A 22,014-nucleotide genomic window follows, 5' to 3' on the forward strand; every position below is an offset into this window, starting at 1 on the left:
TCGTATTCATTGGGTAAATACCCAGTGGTGAAATTCCTGGATGTGGTCATACTAGTTTTAATTTTTTGAGGAACCTCCATTCTGTTTCCACAGTGGCTGCACCAGTTTGCATTCCCACCGGCAGCGGAAGGGGATTCCCCTTTCTCTGCATCCTCACCAATACTTGCTGTCTCCTGTGTTGTTGATTTCAGCCACCGTGACAGGTGTGAGAGGGTATCTCATTGTAGTTTTGATTTGCATTTCCCTGATGATGAGTGATGTTGAGCATCTTTTCATGTGTTTGTTGGCCATCTGGATGTCTCCTTTGGAGAAATGTCTGTTCGTGTTTTCTGCCCATTTTTAATTGGATTATTTGTTTTTTGAGTGCTGAGTTGCGTAAGTTCATTATATATTTTGGATATTAACCCTTTATCAGATACATCATTTGCAAATATCTTTTCCCATTCTGTAGGTTATCTTTTAGTTTTGTTGACTGTCTCCTTCCTCTGGGCAGAAGCTTTTTATTATGATGTAGTCCAAATAGGTAATTTTGCCTTTCCTTCCCTTGTCTCAGGAGACACGTCTAGAAAAAAGTTACTGCGGCCGATGTCAGGGAGGTTGCTACCTGCGTTCTCCTCTAGGAGTTCATGGGTTCCAAGTCTCACATTTAAGATCCTTAATCTATTTTGAGGTTGTTTTTGTGTGTGGTGTAAGAAAGTGGTCCGATTTCATTCTTTTGCATGTGATCGTCCAGTTTGTTACTGTGGTCTTTATGTGTTCATTCACATTTACGCATGTTTGTTGGTTACCCGCCAGCCTCTGTAGGCATCCATCTGGATCACTTACCTTCTGCTTGCGGCACGCCCTTCAGTAAGTATTTCCTTTGGTATGGATCTGATGCTGAGGGATTACCTCAGTTTTTCCTAGTGTGACGCTGTATTCATTACACGTTCACTTCTAAAGAATACTTTGCTGGGGAACACCTGAGTGACTCAGTCGGTTGAGGGTCTGACTCTTGATTTTGGCTCAGGTCATGATCTCGTGGTTTGTGGGATCAAGCCCCACGTCGGGCTCTGTGCTGACAGTGTGGAGCCTTCTTGGGACTCTGCCCCTCTCTCTCAAAATAAGTAGATAAACTTAAAAAAAAAAATTCTTTTGCCGGGTATGGAATTCTCGTTTGGCCACCCACGCCCTTTGAGCCTGTACTTGTGCTGCCTTTTGACTTGCACCGGGTGAGCTCATGAGTAAGTCACCCCCTTCCTGGGGCCAGTCCCTTGTCCACTTTCTCCTCTCCAGCTCTTTGTACTTTTTTTTTCCTTTGGAACAGTTTTGGGTCTACAAAAAAGTGGAGAAGATGGTACAGAGATGGCTTCTGTATTATTTCCCCCTCCCCACAGTTTCGCCTAACACTAACATCCTGAATTTTCCCGGGGCATGTCTGACACGATGAATACACCAGTATGGGTACGTTATCTCTAATTAACGTCCATGGTTTATAGTAAGGTTTACTCTTGTGCGGGTCTGTGAGTTTTGGCAAATACGTGTTATTTATGCTGATACGTAAATATCATTTGCGAACATGTATGTATGATTGCTTCTGTCTTCTGCAAGAGATTTTAAGGAGTTGGTATAATTTCTTGATTAAATAGTTGGTGGAATTCACCAGGGAAACCATTGGAGTCTGGTGCCTTCTTTTTAGGAAGGTTATTATCAATTCAACGTCATTCAATAGACAGAAGCCAACTCAGATTTTCTGTTTCTCTTCTTGCAAATTGCGATCATTTGTGCCTTTTAAGGATTTGGTCCATTACACATAAGTTACGAAGTTTTGGGGCACGGATTTGTTCCTAATAATCTTACTCTTTTTCACGTTACTGGGATTGATAGTGATGACCTTTCTCTCACATCCAATGTTAGCAATTTGTGTCTTTTCTGTTTTGTCTTGTCTTCTCTGGTTGTGACGCGGTCAGCCTGTTAGAGGCTTTTCAATGTCGTTGATCTTCTCAAAGAACCAACTTTTGGTTTTGTTGATTTTTCTCAATTGTTTTCCTGTTTTCAATTTCACTGATTTCTGTTCTAATTTTCATCATTTCTTTTCTTTTGCTTGGTTTAGGCTTACATTACTCTTCTTTCTTTCGTTTTCTAAGACAGAAGCTTTGATGATTGATTTTAGATTTCTTTCCTAAAATAGCATTCAGTGCTATCCATTCCCTCGAAGCCCTGCTTTTAATACACGTTGCGATAAGTTGGTTTTCATTTCATCTTGTTAAAAATACTGTCACATTTCTCTTAGGATTTCTGTGACCCGTGTGTTATTTAGATAAGCGTTGTTTAATCTCTAAATATTTTGGGATTTTCCAGCCATCTTTCTATTACTGATTTCCATTTTGATTCTAGAGTGCTCTGAAAGCTTACTTGGTATGATTTCTGCCCCTTTCAGTGTGTTTAGTTGTGTTTTACGGCCCAGAGTGTGGTCTGTCTTGGTGAATGTTCCACGCGAGCTGGAGAGGAATGTGTGTCCTACCGTTGGCGTATGAAGTATTTTATCAATGTCAATTAGATCCAGTTGATTGATGGTGCTATTTGGTTCAACTACATCCTTACTGATTTTCTGCCTCCTGGATCTGTCAATTACTGATGGAGGGCATGGAAGTCTCCAGCTACACCGGGAGATATGTCTGTTTCTCCTTGAAGTTTTATCAGTTTTGCCTCACGTATTTTGACCCTCTATTGTAAGGTGCATACGTGTTTAGGATTGGTAAATCTTTGGGGGAATATTGACCCCTTTATCATTATGTAGTCCCCCTCTTATCTCCATAGGTGTTTCTGTGTCCTGAGGTCTGCTTGGCCCAAGATTGGTAAAGCTTCCCCTTCAGCTTTGCTGTCTTTTGACTGACGTTAGCACGACGTATCTTTCTCCACCCTTTAACTTTTCTGTCTGTGTTTGTATATGTGCAGTAGGTTTTTTATAGACATGTAATTGGACCCGTTCTAATCCACGTTGACGGTATCTTCCAGTTGGCGTGTTTAGATCGCTCGCAGTGATACCGAGGCACTTTGTTTGGCCGCTGTGATGTGGTTCGCATTTTCCACGTGGACACTTGTTCTTTGGTCCCTTTTGACTCTTCTGTGTCCATGTGCCTTGTTTGGTTTTAGCCGAGCATTTCATGGGACTCTGTTTTTCTCTCGTTTTCTCTGGTAACTCATGAGTTACAGGTCTTAAGGCCTGTGTTGTCATGCTCACCCCAGAACTGGCAGCTTGGCGGAAGTCTGAGTCCATCCTTAGACGGTACTGTCCCCCCGCACAGGTAGTGCGGTGCCTTGCACCAGGTGTCCCAAGTCCCCTCCCCCCGTCCCTTATGACAGCGCTGGTCTCCTGAGGCCTTGCTACCCCTGCTCCTGTGAGCATTGTCTGTTAGAGCAGGTAAGACCCGGAAGGTGAGAGAGACTACTTGCCCCTCACCTGCTCCTTCTCTGAAGCTCTGCCTTTCTTTACACCGATCCGACTTCGGACTGCTACGCACCTTTTAATATTTCTTGTGGGGCAGGTGTACCCTGACGGATCCTGCGTGCTGTTTTTGTCTGAGGATGCCTTTATTTCCCCTCCGCTTCTGAAGGGTGATTTCACTGGATGCAGAGTTCTGGGCGAGGCAGGTTTTTCTCTGCTCAAGTAGACGTCCCTCCCCGCCCCCGGCCCCGGTCTCTCACGTGCTGCCTGGCTCTGGTGGGATTTCTCCGTCTTCGGTTTTCAGGGTTTGAATATGATTTGCCGGGTGTAGGTTTTTTGGTGTTTATCTTGCTTATGGTCCTCTGAGCTCCCTGGATCTGGGGTCGGGTGGCGTTCTGGAAAGTCTCCCGTTCAGAGGGGTGTTTCCTCTGCTCCTACCGTCATGGTGCAGAGCCTACCCCTTTCGTAACTGGCCCTCGTTCTTCTGGGGCGCAGCTTTCCTCATCATTTCTCTCTCTGCGTCTCAGTTGGGGAAGTTTCTGTTGACACGTGTCTGTCTTCGTTTTCTCTTACCCATTTTTGCCCCATCCGTTGTTTCCATCCTCACACTCTTTGCCTGTGTCGTTTTATTCTTTTTCTTATTTTTAACTTGGTTGCTGGCTCATTAATTTTCAGCTTTCAGCTTTTCTAATGTAGACACTGAATTCATAAGTTTCCTGCTGTGCTCTTTTTTTCTTGCATCTTTTTCCCTCCCTTTTATATTTTTCTTGGTTTCTTCTCTTTTAGAGGTTCCTGGGCATATTTAATAGAGTGGGTAATGATATCTTTATCCCTTTGGGAGCAATTTAAGGCTTCAGGCCTCCCTTAAATGCTTTTATTATATGTTATATTCTTTTCCCCCCTGAATTTCTATTTTTAATTGGTATTTTTTCAGTAGAGAAGTTGAGAAGTCATGAAATCCTGAACGAGTAGGCAGTAAGAAGTTCACCTGTCCCTGCCCTGTCTGCCCCCCCCCCCCCCCCCCCCCGCACACCTGCCTGGAGGCCGCCAGGGGTCTGGTTCGGCTTGCACAGGCCGCGTGGGTGTGGGTGTGTGCACATGCGCATGGTTTGCTCCCGTATCTCCTTAAGAAAAGTGTTGTGCCCCACACCTCCTTGCAGCCTTAGCATCTCATAGGTATTTAAGCATGTAGTGTTGGTCGCCGCTCATTTCTTGTGAGTGGGTGACGAGCGGGTTCATTCTGCCTTTTCCTCCCCCACCCATGAGTCAGGCGCCCTGCGCTCTCACAGTTATGGCTGGGGTAGCACGTGGCGCTAGCGCGTCGCTCCTGTTCCTTTCTTCTTTCTCGGTCTGGCTTCCGTGACCACTTGCCTTCGGCCATACGTCTTGTGTGCTCTCCTCCAGTGAAGTCGTTGCTGGTGAGCAGCTCCCTACCGCCCCAGACTGTGTGTCGCCGCGGACGGGCACGTCTGGCGGCCTTCCCGTGGCCAGCCTGCTGCGGGGGCCGCATCCACGCATGTGGGTGTCTGCCCTCCCAGGGCGCACCCCACCCGCCCCCGCCCCTCGCGCACTCTGCAAGGTCTGCGATCTTCTGCAGCTGAGGGTGGGCGCTTCTGATCCATTCTGGAAGTTTCTCAGCCGTTGTGACCTTGACTGTTGCCCTCCGTCCGAGGTGCCGTTTCTCCCTGATTTTGATAGAAACCCTCAGCCTCCCAGTGCTGCCGTCACCCAGCCGCTGCCTCCTCTTTCCGGTTTGTCCTTTGTCTGCTTTCTGCTTTGTTCCTCAGATTTCAGCCACATCTGAATCGCTGTTCTACTTGTTTACGTCTTTGAATTGTTATTTTACCTTGTTGAGCTTTATTTAATTTGCATTTTGGTTTTGTTTTTGAATTTGCTTGTTTCTTTGATGTCCTGTTTCTCGCTAATAATTTAAGTCCTTTTCTTTATTGTTTTGAGTGTACCGTGCATGTTTTCTATTTCCGCTTCCGATTATTTTATTACCTGAGTACTGTGGGTCTAATTCTCCTAATTCCAGTGCTTGCTGGTCTATTTTCATTTTTCTTGTGTGATTTATTTGTATTTTTTACCGTTACCTTACGGTCCTTAGAACTTTCTCTTTGGAACTTGTTTGATGGGCAGAGCGTGGCCCTGCTTTCCCAGCCGGGATCTCTGCGTGTGCTCCTGCCACGAGCCTGCTCGCACTGTGGTCTCGGGTGCTGCGCACAGTTAATTCGCCGGCAGTCAGCGCTGTGTGTGCCTGTGTGGGTAGGTACCAGCATCTGTTTCCTTGTAAGGTTTGCCCCCTGTGGATACCGACTTTTTTGGTCCTGTTCTCTGCTCTCGTCTCCCACCCGGTTCGGGCACCTGCAGGAAGGGACTGATTCCAGTCCCTCCCCGGGAGACTCCTGCTCCGGGCTCCAGGGCCGGCCGCGCCCCCTGGACTCAGGAGGAGCCCAGGAGACTCAGGGGTCAGTTTATGTGAGGGGGGCACGTGCGAGGGGCAGTGTTTGTTAGGACCACGTGCCGGGGTGTCTGTGCCCTGGAGCCCGTGGAGTAGGGCGGCTCTGGTCTTTGGGAACCCAGGAGGACACAGCTCATCCGACACCAGTCAGGGCGATCGTGCGCAGGAGCATCACCTCCCCTCTGGCCTCTGTCCCCGTCGTGGCCTGGCATTGCCTGAGGAGGCAGGCTCTGAGCCCTGAACCAGACTCCGCGGTGCCTGCGGCTGCCGCCGCCTGGGGATTGCTGGGGTTTGCTGTCTGGGCACACGCGGGAGGAGCCCCAAGAGGGGCACCCCAGGGGATCTGTCACCCAGGGTTTGCACCGGTCAGGGTTTCATGTCGGGGGCTCGGTCTGTGATGTGGGGGCTTAGGGTCAGACGCGCCTCCCTGGCCTCAGAACAGGAAGGCTTTGGGCTGGAGGGGAGGAGACGGCCGGAAGAGAGACCACTGACCCCAGAAGAGAGGCCCCAGGGGCTGTGCCTGCTGGATGTCCCTCACTGGTTTTTTGGACTTTGCACCTTTCCCCGTGTCCTCCCTCCTTCCTGCACCCTCTCGGGGAAATTACAAAAGCCTGCATCCTGGCCCAGCGTTGGGGGCTGGAGCGCTAGTGTCCCTGGGCATTGCGTTGGTGACCATGGCCCGTGGGACTGCGGAGGCGGGGGTCTGGGTCCCCGGGACCAGCCAGGGGTGAGAGGTGGCAGTGGGGCCTGCTGCTGGCAGGCCTGTCCCGTGAACAGAGCTGTCCTTGGGACAGAGGCAGGATTGGCTAGCACGGCCCGGTCAGTGTGGGCCCCAAGGGCAGGGAGGACAGTGGACGTCGTCTTCCCAGGCAGACCTGTCTGCCCAGCCCCATGGAGAAGAAGTTACCGCTCCTGGTGGAGGGTACTTTGGGCGGTGGGGAGCGGCCGCGGCTGAGATGCATACCGCCGGGGTCGGGGGGAAGGCCCGCGTCCGGGGCCCGCCAGCGTTGGTTTCGCTGTTCTGAGCTGCCCGCAGAGGGGCTCTGGCTACCGCATCAGTAGATACAAGCCCGACAAAGTAGGGCATGTTTTTCAAATGCTCTTGGCTTTCCAGAGCGTGTCAGCTGGTTGCCGCGGATCCTCGGTCTCCATGCCCACGGCCCCTGGGGTCGGCATCCTTACTGCGGGAGACCCCAGACCCTTGGTGCGTGCGCAGCCCCTGTGCCTCAGCTTCCTGTCCAGAAGGCTGAGGCCTGCCTCGATGGCCACTCATTCCCAGCGTTGGGGCTGGCTGTGCACCGTCGCACAGCACCGCCTACCAGCCCTGTCCCCTCATTTCTGCTGAGGAAGGGAGCATTTAGTTTGTCCAGAGCCCCTGGTCTCTGCCCTCCTCAGGTTCCGGCCCCTTACTGGGAGCATTCCAGAGCTTCCAGAAGATTCCTCCTGTCCTTGGTACCAACCTGCCTGCGGGGCTCAGCGCTGGTTGGGGAGGTGGGCCGGAAGACAGGACGGCTAGGCAGGGTCTTGAGCCGTCAGTCCTGCGTCTGTCCTGGAGTCAGGTACTGGCCCGTCAGCCCTTGGCGGGGAGGGAGGCTCCGTGTCCTGGAGGCCCGGGGGCAGGAGGGCCGGTGACTGTTACCCACACGCGAGGCTGCCGGGCCAGCGCTCTCCTTCCCAGACGGCTGGGGCGGCGAGGGCGGGGCGGGGCCGGGCCTGGGGTTGATCTGCGCGTGGGCGACCAACCCTGCCCTCAAACACACGTGGAGCTGCCAATGACTCTGTGACCAGCAGGCATGCTCGAAGTCACACGGGACTGCCCTGCGCCTGGCGGCAAGTGTCCCCTTCTACTTCTTCGGGCGAGTCTCTGAGGCCTCCTCGCAGACCGGATGCCTGTTTGTTCAGAGATTAATCATCGGTATTTGCTCAAGTGGAAACAAAGCAAACTTTACCACAAGCGGAATTGGTCATTAAAAAGTCATTATCAAATAAAACCAGCACACTTGGTCTTTTGCTTTTCCTAGTAATGACAAAGCGACATCTTTAACGGGAACGAACGACGAACTTGCTCCCAGACGTTTTCCTCCTCGCCGGCCGAGGCGCCCGCAGACCCGATGAAGAGTGCCGTCCTGGAAGGCGGGTTGTGGGGATTTATTGGTCAATCAGGGAGACGATCTCAGCTTGCTCAGGAAGGCAAGTCCCCCCGCCCGGGCCCCCCGGGGCACCCACACTCTGGTAGGGACGACTCCGGTAACCAGCTCGAGCCATAAAAGTCAATACGAAGATAAAGGATTTCAATAAAATTGTGACACTCGATAAACCTTCCTGTGGAAACAAATTTCCCACGGACGTGCGACCAGTTCCAGTTGGATTTGTAACTTTAATTTCTCAGTGAATTTCTTGTCATCAGCTAATTGTGCAGTCGCGGCAGGGCGAAGACCGAGTCTGAGGCTCGCGAGCCCTGTGCCTTCCTTCGGTCCCACCCGAGAAGAAGGGGCCTCTCCAACCCAGAGGACGTTGAGTGGGGGGCTGTTTCAGGGCCGTGAAGGTGCCTGTGCGGACTGTCCCTGTGGTGCGCCTGGTCGCCCTGCCCTGATGGGACAGCGGCCGGGAGCCAGGCCGCGCAGAGCCAGGCAGTGCCGGGGCCGGAGCGGGTGCGCCGTGAACCCGTGGAGGTGTGTTTGCCGACACGATTGAGGCCACTGGGCCTTGTTCACGGGGCAGCGCGTGGACGCTGCATCCGTGATGGCGTCAGCCCTCAGGTCCGCCGTGTGTGAGCGGGGATTAACCCACTAATCTGGGAACTGACGCCGGGGATGAGTGCTCCGGCCTCGGGGCCCGGCTGGAGCAGAGTCGGGCCAGACCTGGCCCGTGCACAGCCCACCCTTCCTTCCTGGGCTGTGCTGCCCCAGGCAGAGCCCCGGAGCTCCGTGTCCCACAGCAGCATCTCTGGGCGCCTGAGTGCGATATGGACCCTCAGGCCCCAGCCCAGACTGCGGAGCTGACCCCCGGGACACTGGCCCACGTGAAGCTCTGAGACGCGTGCGCCGGTACACCTGGGTGTCTGCGGGGTGATGGGATTTTCTCCCTGCGGGCTTCCCAGGTGACAGCAGCCTGCAGAATGTGGGGCGGGAGAGTAGGTGCCAGCCCCAGCTCAGGCCTGTGTTAGGGCCGAGGAAGAATCCAGGTTCACAGGGCACGAGAACGGACGGTGGGCAGCCCACAGGGGAGACAGAGGCTCCTTTCTGGGGACGGGTGCCCTCTGTGCAGACCCTCCAGAGCCGCTCGGCTGCTGGACCTAGGGACACCCCGGGTCTCTGCGACCTTCCCTGGCTGGCCTCCAGAAGGTTGTCTCCCCGCTCGAACATCTGAGGAAGGAATCTTCCAGTCCTGGGCAGGAGAAGCCGCCCATGCCTCCCAGGGCCCCTGACTCTGGTTCACACTCAGCCTTAAGCGTTTCTGGCAGGACAGCCCTGAGCAGTGGCTTCTCTGTGGAGCTTGGTCCTGATGCAGTGGCATCGGTACATCCTTCCCCAAAACCTGGTGCGTCTTTGCAGGGGGCTCTCCCTTTGTGCAAGAAACGGAGAAAGGGTGCCGGGCCTGGCTGGTGCCCAGTGACACATCTGTGGCCTGAGATCGGGGCCCCAGGCATCCTGGGAGCTGTGTGGGGAGACAGGGAGCTTGCTAAGGCCAGAGCTGGCGAGTGGGGAGTCAGGGGCGGTTCGTGTCTGGGTGGAAGGAACGTGCATCCCGCTTCTTGCTCCCACCCGGTCGCCTGCTGCTTGGATGGATCTGTCCTCTCTCCCGACTGCTGCGTGCGGCCTTGCCCGGAGGCCAGGTCAGGAGTCACAGGCGGTGGGGCATTCAAACCCACGGCCTGGCCTGGTCCCGCTGCCGCCGTGTTCCTGGGACCGTGTCTGGAGTTTGGCGGCCCCCGGGGCTGGCGGGATGGGATAGAGGGCCTCTGCGCAGCCGGGGCAGTCAGCAGGCCCGGGGAGGGGTCTCTGGCCACCACAGGCCTCCATAGACCCTTCAGCTCGAGGCCGGGCGGTCGTGGGGAGCACCCGGGTCCAGCCCGGCCTTGGCCTGTGCTCGGGCTGCTGGTTCAGAGCCGCTCAGGCCCCATCTTGGCCTCACGGGGCTCTGTGAGGATCCAAACGCCCCTCAGCCCTTTGAGAAGCCACATGAGCCCCCCACCCTCCAGCCCGACAGCCTGCCCACCCTCCTGCTGCCTCCGTGTGGCATCTGCTGTCACGTCGTGCGTGTTCCTCCGGTGTCCCGTCACCGTCCCCGGCCTGACCGCCTGCTGTGTGCGCCCACAGGAGCGAGACGGCATGCGTGCCATCCTGGGGTCCTACGACAGCGAGCTGACCCCGGCCGAGTACTCGCCCCAGCTGACCCGTCGGATGCGTGAGGCCGAGGACATGGTCCAGAAGGTGCACGCGCACAGCTCGGAGATGGAGGTGAGTGTGCGGGCGGGCCCGGCGCGTGCGGGCTCCGCGCCCCGACCGGCGGCCGGGGGAGGGGGGCCGCCAAGGGGCCGTGGCAGTGCTGTCGCGTGCAGACCTTCAGTGGTGGTTTGAACGGCTGTTCCTGCCGCACCCAGCGAGTCGCCGTAAGTATCAGCGTGTTAATAGTCATCTCCTTACGGCACACCTGGTGCCATGTGAAACGTTACCGAGGAGAGATTTGTGGGGAAGGCTCTCTGACCCCTTCGGTCCTCCCTGGCGTGTTTTACGTGAGAGCTCCCTCTTGTCCGTGTGCCGTGTGCACCCTCCTCACTTAAGTACGAGGCCCGCGGTTCTGGCACCTCCAGGGCCGCGTTTGGGGTGATGGGGTGATGGGGGTGACTTGAGAACCTACGGGCTGGCACGGTTAACCCGTCTCACCTTTCCGGGCCTGCGCGCGGTCTGTCTCACCGGCTCTGGTAACCTCCGTGAGGGCTCACCAGGGCCCGAGCGGCTGCCTGCAGGGAGGAGCAGGCACAGGGGGGCTGGCCGCCAGGCATTCCCCGGCCAGGCTCTCCGCTCCCTGTCCCTGGCCGTTCTGGAACATCAACAAGCGGGTGGAGAGAAGCTCGCTGCCTTCAGGTGCCCGCGATTGGCAGCCGGCCCCCTTTGGGGAGCGCAGGCGGTGGTTGGGTCAGTGCACCCTGGGGGTCGGGCCTGGACCCTGTCCAGCCCTTCTCAGAGGCCCGGGTCCCCTGTGGAGAGCTGTGTGCCTCCTGGCCCCCAGCAGGTGGCAGCAGACGAAACACCAGGTCCTGCTCCGTTCAGGCCTGCGGTGGGGCGGGGGGGGGTGTGGGGGCTCCCCAGCCCTGGCTCCTTCTCTCATCGCCAAGACTCCCCTGGCCTCCCTCTGGCCTCTCTCAGAACCCGTGCCAGGAGAAGAGGAGGGTGTCCTCCCCCTCCTCCCCGGGAGGCCGAGGCGGCTGCCCGGCACATGTCATGGGAGGGTGCGGGGTAGGGGTGAGGACGGGGGTCTGGGGCAGGGGTGGGGTGGCGATGCCCACCACGTGCCAAGTCTCAGAGCTCCTTCTGCCGGGGGACCCGGTGTCCGACGAGTTCAGTCTCGTGCCAGCTGCTGCTGGCACTGAGGGACCCCTGCTCTCGAGTTGGCCGTGGGACCAGGACCCATCACGCGGTGTGAGGGAGCCGGTGGGGGAGCCCCGTCTCGCCCACTTGCGGTGACGTGTGTCACCCCCGCAGAGAGGCCCACGCCGTCTGATCAGGGTGTGGGGTGGGACGCGGTGCTCTGGCGGCCGGAGCAGGGGCAGCCTGGCCGCTTGCCGGGACCGCAGGGGTCCCTGCCACGCACGTGCGCAGAGAGGCGCACACGCAGCCAGTGGCACTTTGTGCGCTTGGAGGAGGGCGGTGGCTCTTTAGCGGGGGTCTCGCGTAGAAGGGAAGAGGCGGAGATGCGCCAGATACCGCGTTCCCCTGCTCCTTCCGTGCGGCCCGTCGGTGGCACGGAGACCGGGCTCACTCAGTGGCCACCTTGCAACTAGCGACCGTTCTCACGCAGGCTCTCCCGTGGCACCAAGACCGCCCCGGTTCCCCCGTGAGAGGCACCCCTGACCTGACCCGCTTGTCACCCAGGAGGAGGTCTGGGTTAGGGAGAAGGGGGCCCAGCTTTAGGAAGTAAGCCCCATAGCAACACAAGGAGGGGCTTTGGGGGGGGAGGGGGGTCTTGGGTTCAGGAAAGTCTTGGGGCGAGCTCCCAGATGACGTGGACGTCATGCCTGCCATCGGCGACACCAGCAGGAACAGGGGGTGGGCACCGTGTGGCAGCTGGAGCCAGACCGGGGACCCAGGGCCAGCTCTGCCTCTCCTGCTGTCACCTTCTGTGACCGGCGTCCATCTCCTGACAGGTGTTGTCCTGTCCTATCCCCTGGCCCCGTGGGTGGTGACTCTCTGCAGAGCAGGGGGAGGAGGGAGAGCGCCCGGGGGCATTTCCCCGTGCTCGGGTCGGGCACGGCGAGGGTCCCGGCTCAGGCTGCGGGCGCGGTCCCCCTGCAAGCTAGCAAACAGGTCCCTCGGGAGCTGGTGGGGTCGGGAGAGAAGGGCACGGTGCTCCCGTGCTGGGCCCCGTGGGTGGTGGTGGTGGACTGTGAGTCGGGGTCTGCTCTGTTTAGTTTTCTGTCCGCTTCCGGGTCTGGGAGCCTCATGGACGTGCCCGAAGGCAGGGACAGAGCCTTACTTTAAGGTGAGGCACCGAAACCCAGATGCTGGCCTGACCTGCGTTTGGCCCCGACACGCTCCCGTGGAGCCGAGCCCTGCAGACCCAGGCGTCCCGTCGATGGAGGGCGGGCACGTGAGGGTGCCGGTGGGTTCACGGTCTTCATAGGGAGCATCTGCTCTGTGGCGGCCTGAGGGGCCCGGCCGGACCCTCCTTCCGTCTCCAGCCTGACCGGTTTGGGGGACGGACCTCCGGGTCCGGACTGTCCCCCGCAGGGCAGCTCGTCACGGGCACGCAGGGTCCCCGAAGCCCTTTCTCCCGTCTCTCAGCCGTGGGGCTGCGCTCCACATAGGAGCCCCGACCCCTCCCTGCCTGCAGGCCTGGGCTGCGACCTCAGCTCTGCCTACCTGCTTCCTGACCCCCAGCGGGCAGGCAGCCCCGGGAGAGGCCTGGGGCCCAGTGTCGGGCTAGGGCCGCCAGCCGCCCCAAGGTAGGGAACGGTCACGGTGCCCCGGCCTTGCCTCCGCTCCCCCTCCCCTGCCCCCCCGGGTCACAGAGGCCACATGCTGACCCCGGATCCTGTAGGCCACAGAGTGCCGCCCTCCAGGGTTCAGGGGCTGTTTTCCCGTTCTCATCTATTAAACAGGAACGTTTTATGTATCAGGATCTCGGAGAGCTTCCAAAGCTGCTCCAGGGGGCCTGACCGAAGTTTATTAGTTGAGCGTCGTGTATTGGCACACGGTGAAAAGTTATGTAACTTCATAGAACCTGGTTGTTAAGGTTCCTTAGTGCCTCCCAGACAAGCCATCCGTCACGGTGCCGATGCAGGCAAAGCGCCGGGGGCACACGGAGGCCCAGGACGAGCAGCCTTGTGCCGAGCGCTCGCTGGCGAGCCCCCGGAGTCGCTCCCGCTTTGTTCAGCCGCCTCAAGGAGCCGCGGGGAGCCGCGAGGGGCGTGCGGGGAGAACACCCCCACAGCCCGCGGGGTCTGATTACGGCGGCGGATTAACTCTCCGCAGCTCCCCGCCCGCCTGATGGATTGCCGGTCTGGAAGGCAAGGTCCAGGGGGACGGAGGGAGAGAACATCGTTGCCATGCCGCCGCTCGGCGCGCCTGGCGGGGGTGGGCGTGCACCTCTCTCTCTGCCTCTCCCCACCGCCACCTGCTGCTTTTCCCTTTCGTTTCCGCGCGGCCTCTCTTTCCTTCCTTGTTGTCTTTGTGTTCGGTCCTCACGCTGTCCTTGATGTCTTCTCTCTCTCACCCCCCGCTCTCTGCCACGGCTGCCCTCTGCGCTCCAGCCCTCACCCCGGGCCCCCGTGGCTCCTCAGTCGGGTCGGCGGGTCAGCCTTGTCCGTAAAGGGCCAGGTGGTAAGTTCCGTGGGCTGTGTGGCCACACGGTCGGCTCCGTGGTTGTGGCAGCTGGAAGGCAGCTTCGGGCCGTCTGTGGACGGTGGGGGCTGCTGTGTCCCAGTGAACCTTTACTGGCAAAACAGGTGGGGGGGCCTGGAATCGGGAGGCCAGCTGTAGTTGTCGGATGCCTGGTCTAGCCCCGGCTCTTCCTGGGACCCCCGGGATGCTGCTGCTTGATGTGAAGCCACCCCAACAGCGTGGGGCTCCCGGGCCCGGTTGGGTGGCACTGGGCCCCACGCGGCCTGCCCGGCACAGCACGCGGTATGCCCTCACACGGGCCGCGCCAGTGGGCCCACCTGCTCACCGATGGGAAGGATGGGGGCGGGGCGAGTTTGACGAGGTCCCCTGCTTCTTTCCAGGCGCTGCAGTTCACTCGCTGAGCTTAATCGGGTGGTTCTAACGTGGAGCACGTCTGAGTCCAGCAGACACGGCCCGGTGAGGCGGCCCGGGGAAGGCTGAGACTGGGAGAATCCCAGCGGCCCGTCTCTAGTGAAGTTGCTTCCACTTTGCGTGGAGTTTATTTATTCCATTTAATAAAGCGGCTGCAGAGGTTGATAGCGCGCGTCACGAACCTTCCTCCGTCGACCGAGCTATAAATATGCAGCTCGTGCTGCTCTGATCCAACTTATCAGCCCGGTTTGTTTTTCCAATTTATTTAATTAAAACAGATAATGGTGCTGTTGGCTTCGGGAAGGTGTGCGGAAAAATCCCGATTTCACATGGCGGTGGGTCCAAAAGCGCTTCCCTCTTCCAGCACGGGGAGGATGGCCGCCCCGATGCTACCGGCCGCCCACCCCGCGCTGCCTCTGCGAGGGTCCGACCGCAGTGCTTGCGCCCTCCTGCCCTGGCTGCGGGAGGGGTGGTTTGGCCTCCGGGGGAACCCCGGGGAGCTCACAGATCCGCGTATCTTACAAACGCGTCTGTCGTTCTCCTTGCACAAAGACCTCAGGGTGACTGTCCTGGAAAAAAGCACCCACAACACAGCGGAAAATCTCGAGGCAGCGTTAAACTGTATTACAGACAAGGGGAAACTAGCAGGGGTGAGTGCGAAGAGCCGGGCCCGGGGAACCCTCCGTGGGGAATGCTCCCCGGCGTGCAGGTGGGAGACCCAGGGGAGGCAGACGTCGTGGGGAGGCACTGGCTCCTGTGCTCGGGACAGAGGCGGGAGGCCCGTGCAGGACGCCTCACAGAGCCCCGGCCTGCGCGTGTCACTACCGGCTGCCCCGTGGGTCGGGCCGCTGCCCTATCCTGCGCTCTGAGAAGGGCAGGCGCTAGGCTTGCGGAGCCGGCTGCCGCCAGCTCCGCTGAGGTGTGATTGGCCCATACGAAACGATAGACACCCAAGGGGTGCCGGGTGGTGCCACACTGACCCCACCGCTGTGGCTCGTCGTCGCCCCTGCGTCGCCCGGCCTCCCCCGCCGGTCATTTTTGTAGCGGGAGCAGAGTGTGATCTGCTGTCTTGGCGGATCCAAGCTCGTGACGCCGAATCATTAGCGTGCTCCTGTCCCCTTGCTGCGTGTGAGGCCCCCACGTCTCATTGCCCTCACGCCTGGAAGCGAGTACGCTCTCACCCGCACCCCGTTTCTCCCACCTGGCCCCGGCCGACCGCGTTGCCGCTCTCCCTTTCTGCGAGCTGGGCGTCCTCAGGGTCTGCGTGTCCGTGAGGGTTTGCAGCGTTTTCACGTGTGTTCCTTATTTTTTGCGTCACGCAGTGTCCTCCGGGTTCCTTCGTCTTGTCACAGGTGACGGCGTCTCATCCTTTTTTGAAGCTAAATAACGCTCCATAACGTGTATGGGTAGCGCGTTTGTCCGCCGTCCACTGGCGGGCGCCTCGCCTCGGCTGTTTGCGTGTCTGGGCTGCCGTGAGTCGGGCCGCGGTGAACCTGGGCGTCCGGGCCTTCTTTGAGAGGGAGCTTTCGTTTCCTTTTGACACGTTCCCAGAACGGGAACACCGGATCGTACGGGTCATACCTGTAGTTTTAAGTTTTTGAGGAGCCTCCCACGGTTTCCCCTGGTGGCTGCTCCCGTTTGCGGTCCCCCCAGTGGCGCACGACGCGTCCCTCACCGACGCTCGCCATCTGTCTTGTTTAGCACACCCGCCCTCGCCAGCGTGAGGGGCACTTGGCCGGTCCCGACGTGCGTGTGCCTGATGCTGCGTGTGCTGAGCGCCTTGTCGTGGACCTGCCGGCCGGCCGTGTTTGCGGCGCCCTGTCGCGGATTGGCTGGGCGTCCGTGTTCTCGGGGAAAACTGTGCATCCTTTGCCCACTGTTTGTTTGGGTGTTGGGTGATTTGATATCGGGTCGCACGAGTTCCTTACATACGCGGTTGTCAACCCCTTATCCACGTACGGTTCGCAAATACTGTCTCCCACCACCTTCCGTTTTGTCAGTGGTTTCCTGTGCGGGCAGAAGATTTTTAGTTGGATTCAGAGCCACCGCTTTAGTTTTGCCTTTGTTGCCTGTGCTTTTGATGTCAAATCAAAAAAAAAAAAAAAAAAAACCATCACAAAGATGAATGAGCCTTTCCTGTTTTCTTCTTGGACTTTTATGGTTCCAGGTCCGTGTTTTGAGTTGATTTTGTGCGTGTGGTGTAAGACTTGGGGTCCACTACTGCTCCTTTGCGTGTGGACATCCAGTTTCCTCAAGGCTGTTCCTTGAAGAGCCTGTCCTTGCCCCGTTGTGAATCCTTGACAGCTTTACTTCTGGGCTCCCTGTTCTGCCCCGTCGGTCTGCATGTCTGTTCTTGTGCGGGCGTTACACCGTCTTGATTACTGCGGCTTGGTGGCAGCTTGAAATCAGGAAGTGTGATGCCTCCAGCCTCGCTGTCCTTATTTAAGATTTCTTTAGCTATTCAGGGTCTTCTGAGGTTCGGTACATATCTTAGGATTACTTTTTCTGTTTTTGTGACAAATGCCGTAGGGATTGCATTGAATCCGGAGTTTCCTTTGGGTAATGGACATTTTAAAAAATGTATGTATTAATTTATTTTGAGCGAGAGAGAGGGAGAGAGAGCATGAGCGAGGGAGGGGCAGAGAGAGAGGGAGAGAGAGCATCCCAGGCAGGCTCCGTGCTGTCAGTGCAGAGCCTGACGTGGGCCTCGAATTCACAAACTGGGAGATCACGACCTGAGCCGAAACCAGCGGTTGACTGCTTAACCGGCTGAGCCACCCAGGTGCCCCAGGTAATATGGACGTTTTATAACAATATTAGGTCTTCCAGTCCGTAAGTGTGGAATGACTTTTTATTTGTTTGTGTTTTGTTCGGTTTCTTTGGTCAGTGTTTTACAGTTTTCAGTCTATAGGTCTTTCACCTCCTCCCTTAGATTTATTTCTGGGTATTTTATTGCTTTTTTGATGCTGATGCAATAGAATTGTTTCCTTTTTCAGATTGTTCACTGTCAGCCTATAGAAACGCATCTGACTTTGGCGACGTGAGTTACGAATCCCGTGACTCTGCTGAATTTGTTGTTTACCTCTAACGGTTTTCTGGTGGCGTCTCATTTCCTGCATGTACGGTCATGTCACCTGCAGGGACAGTTTCACTTGTTCCTTGCTGACTGGGACGTCTGTTTCTTTTTCTTGTCTGATTGCTGTGGCCAGGACTTCGAGTACTGTGTTGAGTAAGCATGGAGATGGCGGGTGGTACCTAATTAGTTGTTATCACGAAAGCGTGTTGATTTTTGTCAGGTGTTTTCTTTGCATCTGATAAAACGATCGTATGATTTTTATGCTACGTTCTGTTAATATGGTGCGTGCCGTCGCTTGATTCGTGGAGGTTGAGCCGTCTTTGCATCCCAGGGATAAATCCCACTTGGTCACGGTATGTCATCCTTTTAACGTGCTGTGGAGTGTGGTTTTCTAGTACTTTGTTGAGGATTTCTGCATCTGTGTTCATCAGGATACCGGCCTGTGGTTTTCTTGTAGCGTCCTTGTCTGGCTTTGCCTCGGGCTAATCTTGGCCTCGTAAGATGAGTTTGGAAGTGTTCTTTTCCCTTCCATAGTTTTGGAGGAGTTTGAGAAGGTTTGGTAATAATTCTTGAACTGGTCTCGGGCCTTTCTTCGTTGGGAGATTTTTTTTATTACTGATTCAACCTTCTTGTTATTGTTCTGTTTGTACCTTCTGTTTCTTTGTGGTTTATCCTCCAGAGCTTGTGCGTTTCTAGCAGTTCATTTGTTTCTTTCCGATCGTTTGCTTTGTTGGTAATTGTATCTAGTAGTCTCTTAACGAGTCTTGGCACCTTCGAGTGGTCTCTTGTAACGCGTCCTCCCTTGTTTCTGGTTTAAGTCTGTCAGACTTATTTTTAACTGAGTTTCACTAAATGTCCGTTTTGGTTATTTTTTCAAGACACCAGCTTAGTTTTGGTCATCTTTTCCGTCCTCACCAATGGAGAGTTATCTCAGTCCACCCTCTGTGGGGTGACAGCTGGAGACCCCTGTCCGGCCACCTTGCTGGCGTCCCAGCCCCGTGCTTCTCCTGGCTCATCGTGGGGATGCAGCACCTTTGGGACTGGCCTCTGGTTGTCTTGCTCCAGATTAAACCTGTGGCAGTGGTCCTCAAACTCGATGCACATTTGGATGGCTGTGGGCCCCTTCCTCAGAGGTGTGGGGGGGCTGGGCTGAAACGCTGTACCTGTGGCGAGCTCCCGGGCGACGGGGCAGCTCCGGTCCCTGGCCACGCTGAGAGCCCTGCCCCAGCATGAGCCCCGGGGCTGCCACACGGGAGGGACCGAGCCCTGCACGGGGTCCCGGGCTTCGCCACGGAGCGCCTCACAGGGCGGGGCGTGCTCTGGGGCTGGGAGAGGCGCTGGCCGCCTGGGTCACAGGGCTGGCCTCGGTGGCGTGGACGCCTCTACCTGACGGGCTGCGGCAGCCGCGGCCGGCTGGCTTCGGGCCGTCACCTGGCCCTGTGAGCAGGCTGCCCGCTTAAGGTGCCCGCGGGTCTGTTTTGTGGCTGCCGTCCACGCTGGGGGTGCGGGCGGCTCTGCTCGCCCCCCGTGGTCTCTGCTGGGCAGAAAGCGCTAGTGGGTCTGGGTCCTGCACCCGGCGGGGCCCGCAGACCCGCAAGTGCGGTGGAGCAGAGGGGCCGGCGGCCCGAGGCCTCCGGCTCCTTCCCTGCACGTGCCCTGCGACTTTGGGGGTGCCCCCTCCGTGGGCTCTGACGTCCCCTCCTCCTGGCCAGGTGTCCTCGTGTCCTCCCGGCTTGGTCGGCCAGCTGCGGCAGCCTGTCGCGGCCTGCGGGGACTGCCCCTCGGCCGTGCCCGGGCTCCCGCGCTGGCGGGGCGCTGGCTCTTCATACATAGCAGCTTCTCGCCTCTGGGTAAAAATAGCCACGCGAGGTCTGGGTGCAGCCTCTGCCTGTCACGAGTGGCGCGTGGGCCTGGGGCACGAGTCTGAGTGCAGCGGCCACCCGGGGGCCCGGCCGGAGGACGTGTCCCCGAACCGGGAAGCGCCGTGTGAGCTGCTGGGCCGACGCGGCTCTGTGGCCACCCCGGCCTCTCCGCACGCCCCGTCCCCCTCCACGCGCGGGCGCTCCCGCCAGCCCCTCCGGCCGGCTGGGCTGCAGCTCCAGGGTCCGGGGCCTCCCGCGGCTGCTGCGGGCGTCTGTTCCCCGCGGGTGGTGCCTGCAGCCTTGTCACTGCGAGCCCCCGCCTCCCTTCTGAGCCCCCTGCCAGCTCCGTGCCTGCAGAGGCCCCCTCTTGCCATCGCCTCAGGACCCCCCGGCGTGCAGGACGAGCACCAGTGTGAGGTCACTGGTCACGGGCGGGCCAGGGGCCGGCAGCGTCACGGGAGTGACACCTGAGTCCCGTGCAGGGCACGCGGTCCTGCCTGGGTGGAGGACACACACGTACCCCTGCAGCACCCACCCCCCCACCCCCCCTCCCCCGCCCAGGTCCCCAGAGTGTGAACGCCAGCTGCAGGGAGGAAGCCGCCCCTCCTGGGAGCCTGGCCAGAAACTGCAGTGTGTGTGTCCCGCTTGGACTCCCTCCAGAACACGGGCAGTGACCACTGCTCCCCGGCCCCCAGCCCTCATGCACCTGTCCAGGAGCTTCGGGCGCGCCAGGCGCACGTCCGCCTCTCCTGGGCCGTGAGCCTGGCCCTCTGTGTGGCCTCAGCTCCTCGGGTGTTGGGAGTGGAACGGCCCGGGGGCGTGTGGGTGGCCTGGTGGCGCTCTGCTGCTCAGGGGACAGCCCGGCTCTAGCACAAGTGTCAGGGACGCGGCCGGAGCGAGTCACCGCAGGGCCAGGCCGGTGCTGCCGGACAGGCCGGCCCAGCAAGCAGCTGCCGTGCGTGAAGACGGGACCCCACGGGCGGAATCGTGTCCACCCGCCGCCTCGGCCGGTGCTGCTCCCGGCCGTGTTCCCCAGCTGCCCCGGACGTGCCTGCACGGGTGCGGTGACGCCTGTAGGGACAGTACCACAGAACGAGTGACCGGCTGAAGCCCAGTGGATGGGCTTTGACCAGCGGCCTGTGTCGTGTCCGCTTCTCAGTCCTCCGGAAAGGCCGGCGTGTTGGAGCTGGTGGGACCTCGGCAGGTGCAGGGGATCGTGGTGTCCGGGCCGGGCCTCCCACGGGGTGGGTGGACACGGCTGGCATGCCACACGGGCGCCTTGTCCGCGTGGGCCACCGTGACTTAGGCCTGGTCGCTGACCGCACCGCTTCGCCTTAGCGCGCTCTCGGGAGGGCGGGGGGGCACGTTCACGTACGTGTGCTGTTGGGGTGGGGGAGGTCTGCGGAAGAGGCGCCGAGCACCGGAGGAGGCCTGTGTGGCATCAGATGTTTTGTTCGTGGCCGGCGCGCTAGGAAGGCCCGCGTTTCCTGCTGGGAGAGCTCGCGGAGCGGCCGCCGTCCACCAGGCGTCTCACCGGGGGCCCACGCTGGGTCATCGGAGCCCGTCACTCAGGGGCGGTGGGCTGCCGGGGCCGCTCCTCTGCACCCCCGCCCTCTGCGCGGGACGGCCCCTGCATCTCTGGACGCCTCCCTTCTCCCTGGCTCGGCGTCTTGGGGTGGTGCCCCCCGCCGTCCTGTTGCGTCTGTGGGACACGTGAAGCGTGGCCAGTCCCTCCGGCGTCGGCTTCCCGGCCTCCCTCCCCGGCCCGAGTTTTCCTGAAACTGCTTCGAGGCTCGTCTGCCTCAGGGACGCCTCGTGAGGCGAGTGCTCGTTTCCCGACGCCGCCTGGACGCTCCTCCGGACAGGTTTCTGCCAGTTACTCCGGTTTCTGGGGGTCTCTGCAGCCCTCGTGCTCTCTATCGTGTAGCAGCCCTGTTTCATAGCCCGGGTCACGCGAACGCCCGAGAAGCACGCCGCCTGGGTCCGCTTCGCACGGCGGCTGGGAGTTTGAGCGGAGCGCGGAGCGTCGTGGATCGGCCTCTGCCTCTTCATCCTGGCGTCCGGGCCTTGGCTCACCTGTGTCCTCGCAGAGGCCGTGGTGAAGTGTCCCGCACACGTCGGCGGAGTTCTGGCCTCACCACCTGGCCGGGGGGCCCTCTCTGCGGCCTGGACGTCCCGGTGGCCACCACTGCGTTTCTGTGGCTGGCTCGCCGAGCGTGCGTGCAGGCGTGTGGCCGGCTCCCGGCGTGGCCACGGGCAGACGCGACCCTGTGCTCTCCGCCTCTCCCGGCTGACCTCGCACGGGGGCCGCCGGCCGCACCTCTGTGTGCACGGCCGCGCCACAGCGTGCTGGGTCACCCCTGCCGGGGGGGGGGGGGGGCGGGGGGCAGCCGGCCGTTTCAGATCTCAGCTCTGCGGTACTGGCAGGGGCAGTTTTGCGCCCATCAGCTGGAAGCACGGTTCGGTTTCCTGGAAGCGCGTCGTGGGCTGGGTCGCCGAGCGAGAGGGGAAAGCCAAATCACCTTCCCGAGCGGTTCCCTGGTTTTTAACCCTCCCCATCACGGGACGGGGCCTCAAGCCCAGCGCTCGGTCCTGATGCTGGTGTGCGGTTTCGGGTTTTCAGCTGGGTTTCGTAGCTGGAGTTTTGGGGCTGCCGTGCCGTGGCAACGATTCTGTGCCGCCCGCACTTGCCCCGTTCTCGGTTCTCCTGAGAA

General features: G+C 59.0%; 1 protein-coding gene across 2 annotated transcripts in view; it reads left to right on the forward strand.

Moving 5' to 3' along the window:
• MAD1L1 (mitotic arrest deficient 1 like 1) overlaps positions 1 to 22,014 on the forward strand; it is a 321,549-nt gene that overhangs the window by 160,161 nt on the left and 139,374 nt on the right. The window contains exon 12 of one of the 2 annotated variants that reach the window (XM_030300339.1): positions 10,208 to 10,348. The exons of the other annotated variant lie outside the window; for it this stretch is intronic. Coding sequence (XP_030156199.1) covers positions 10,208 to 10,348 — 141 coding nt within the window. The remainder of the gene's footprint in view (positions 1 to 10,207; positions 10,349 to 22,014) is intronic. 2 annotated transcript variants of the gene reach the window in all.

This window comes from Lynx canadensis, chromosome E3 (genome assembly GCF_007474595.2).
Source record: "Lynx canadensis isolate LIC74 chromosome E3, mLynCan4.pri.v2, whole genome shotgun sequence".
Taxonomy (NCBI): domain Eukaryota; kingdom Metazoa; phylum Chordata; class Mammalia; order Carnivora; family Felidae; genus Lynx; species Lynx canadensis.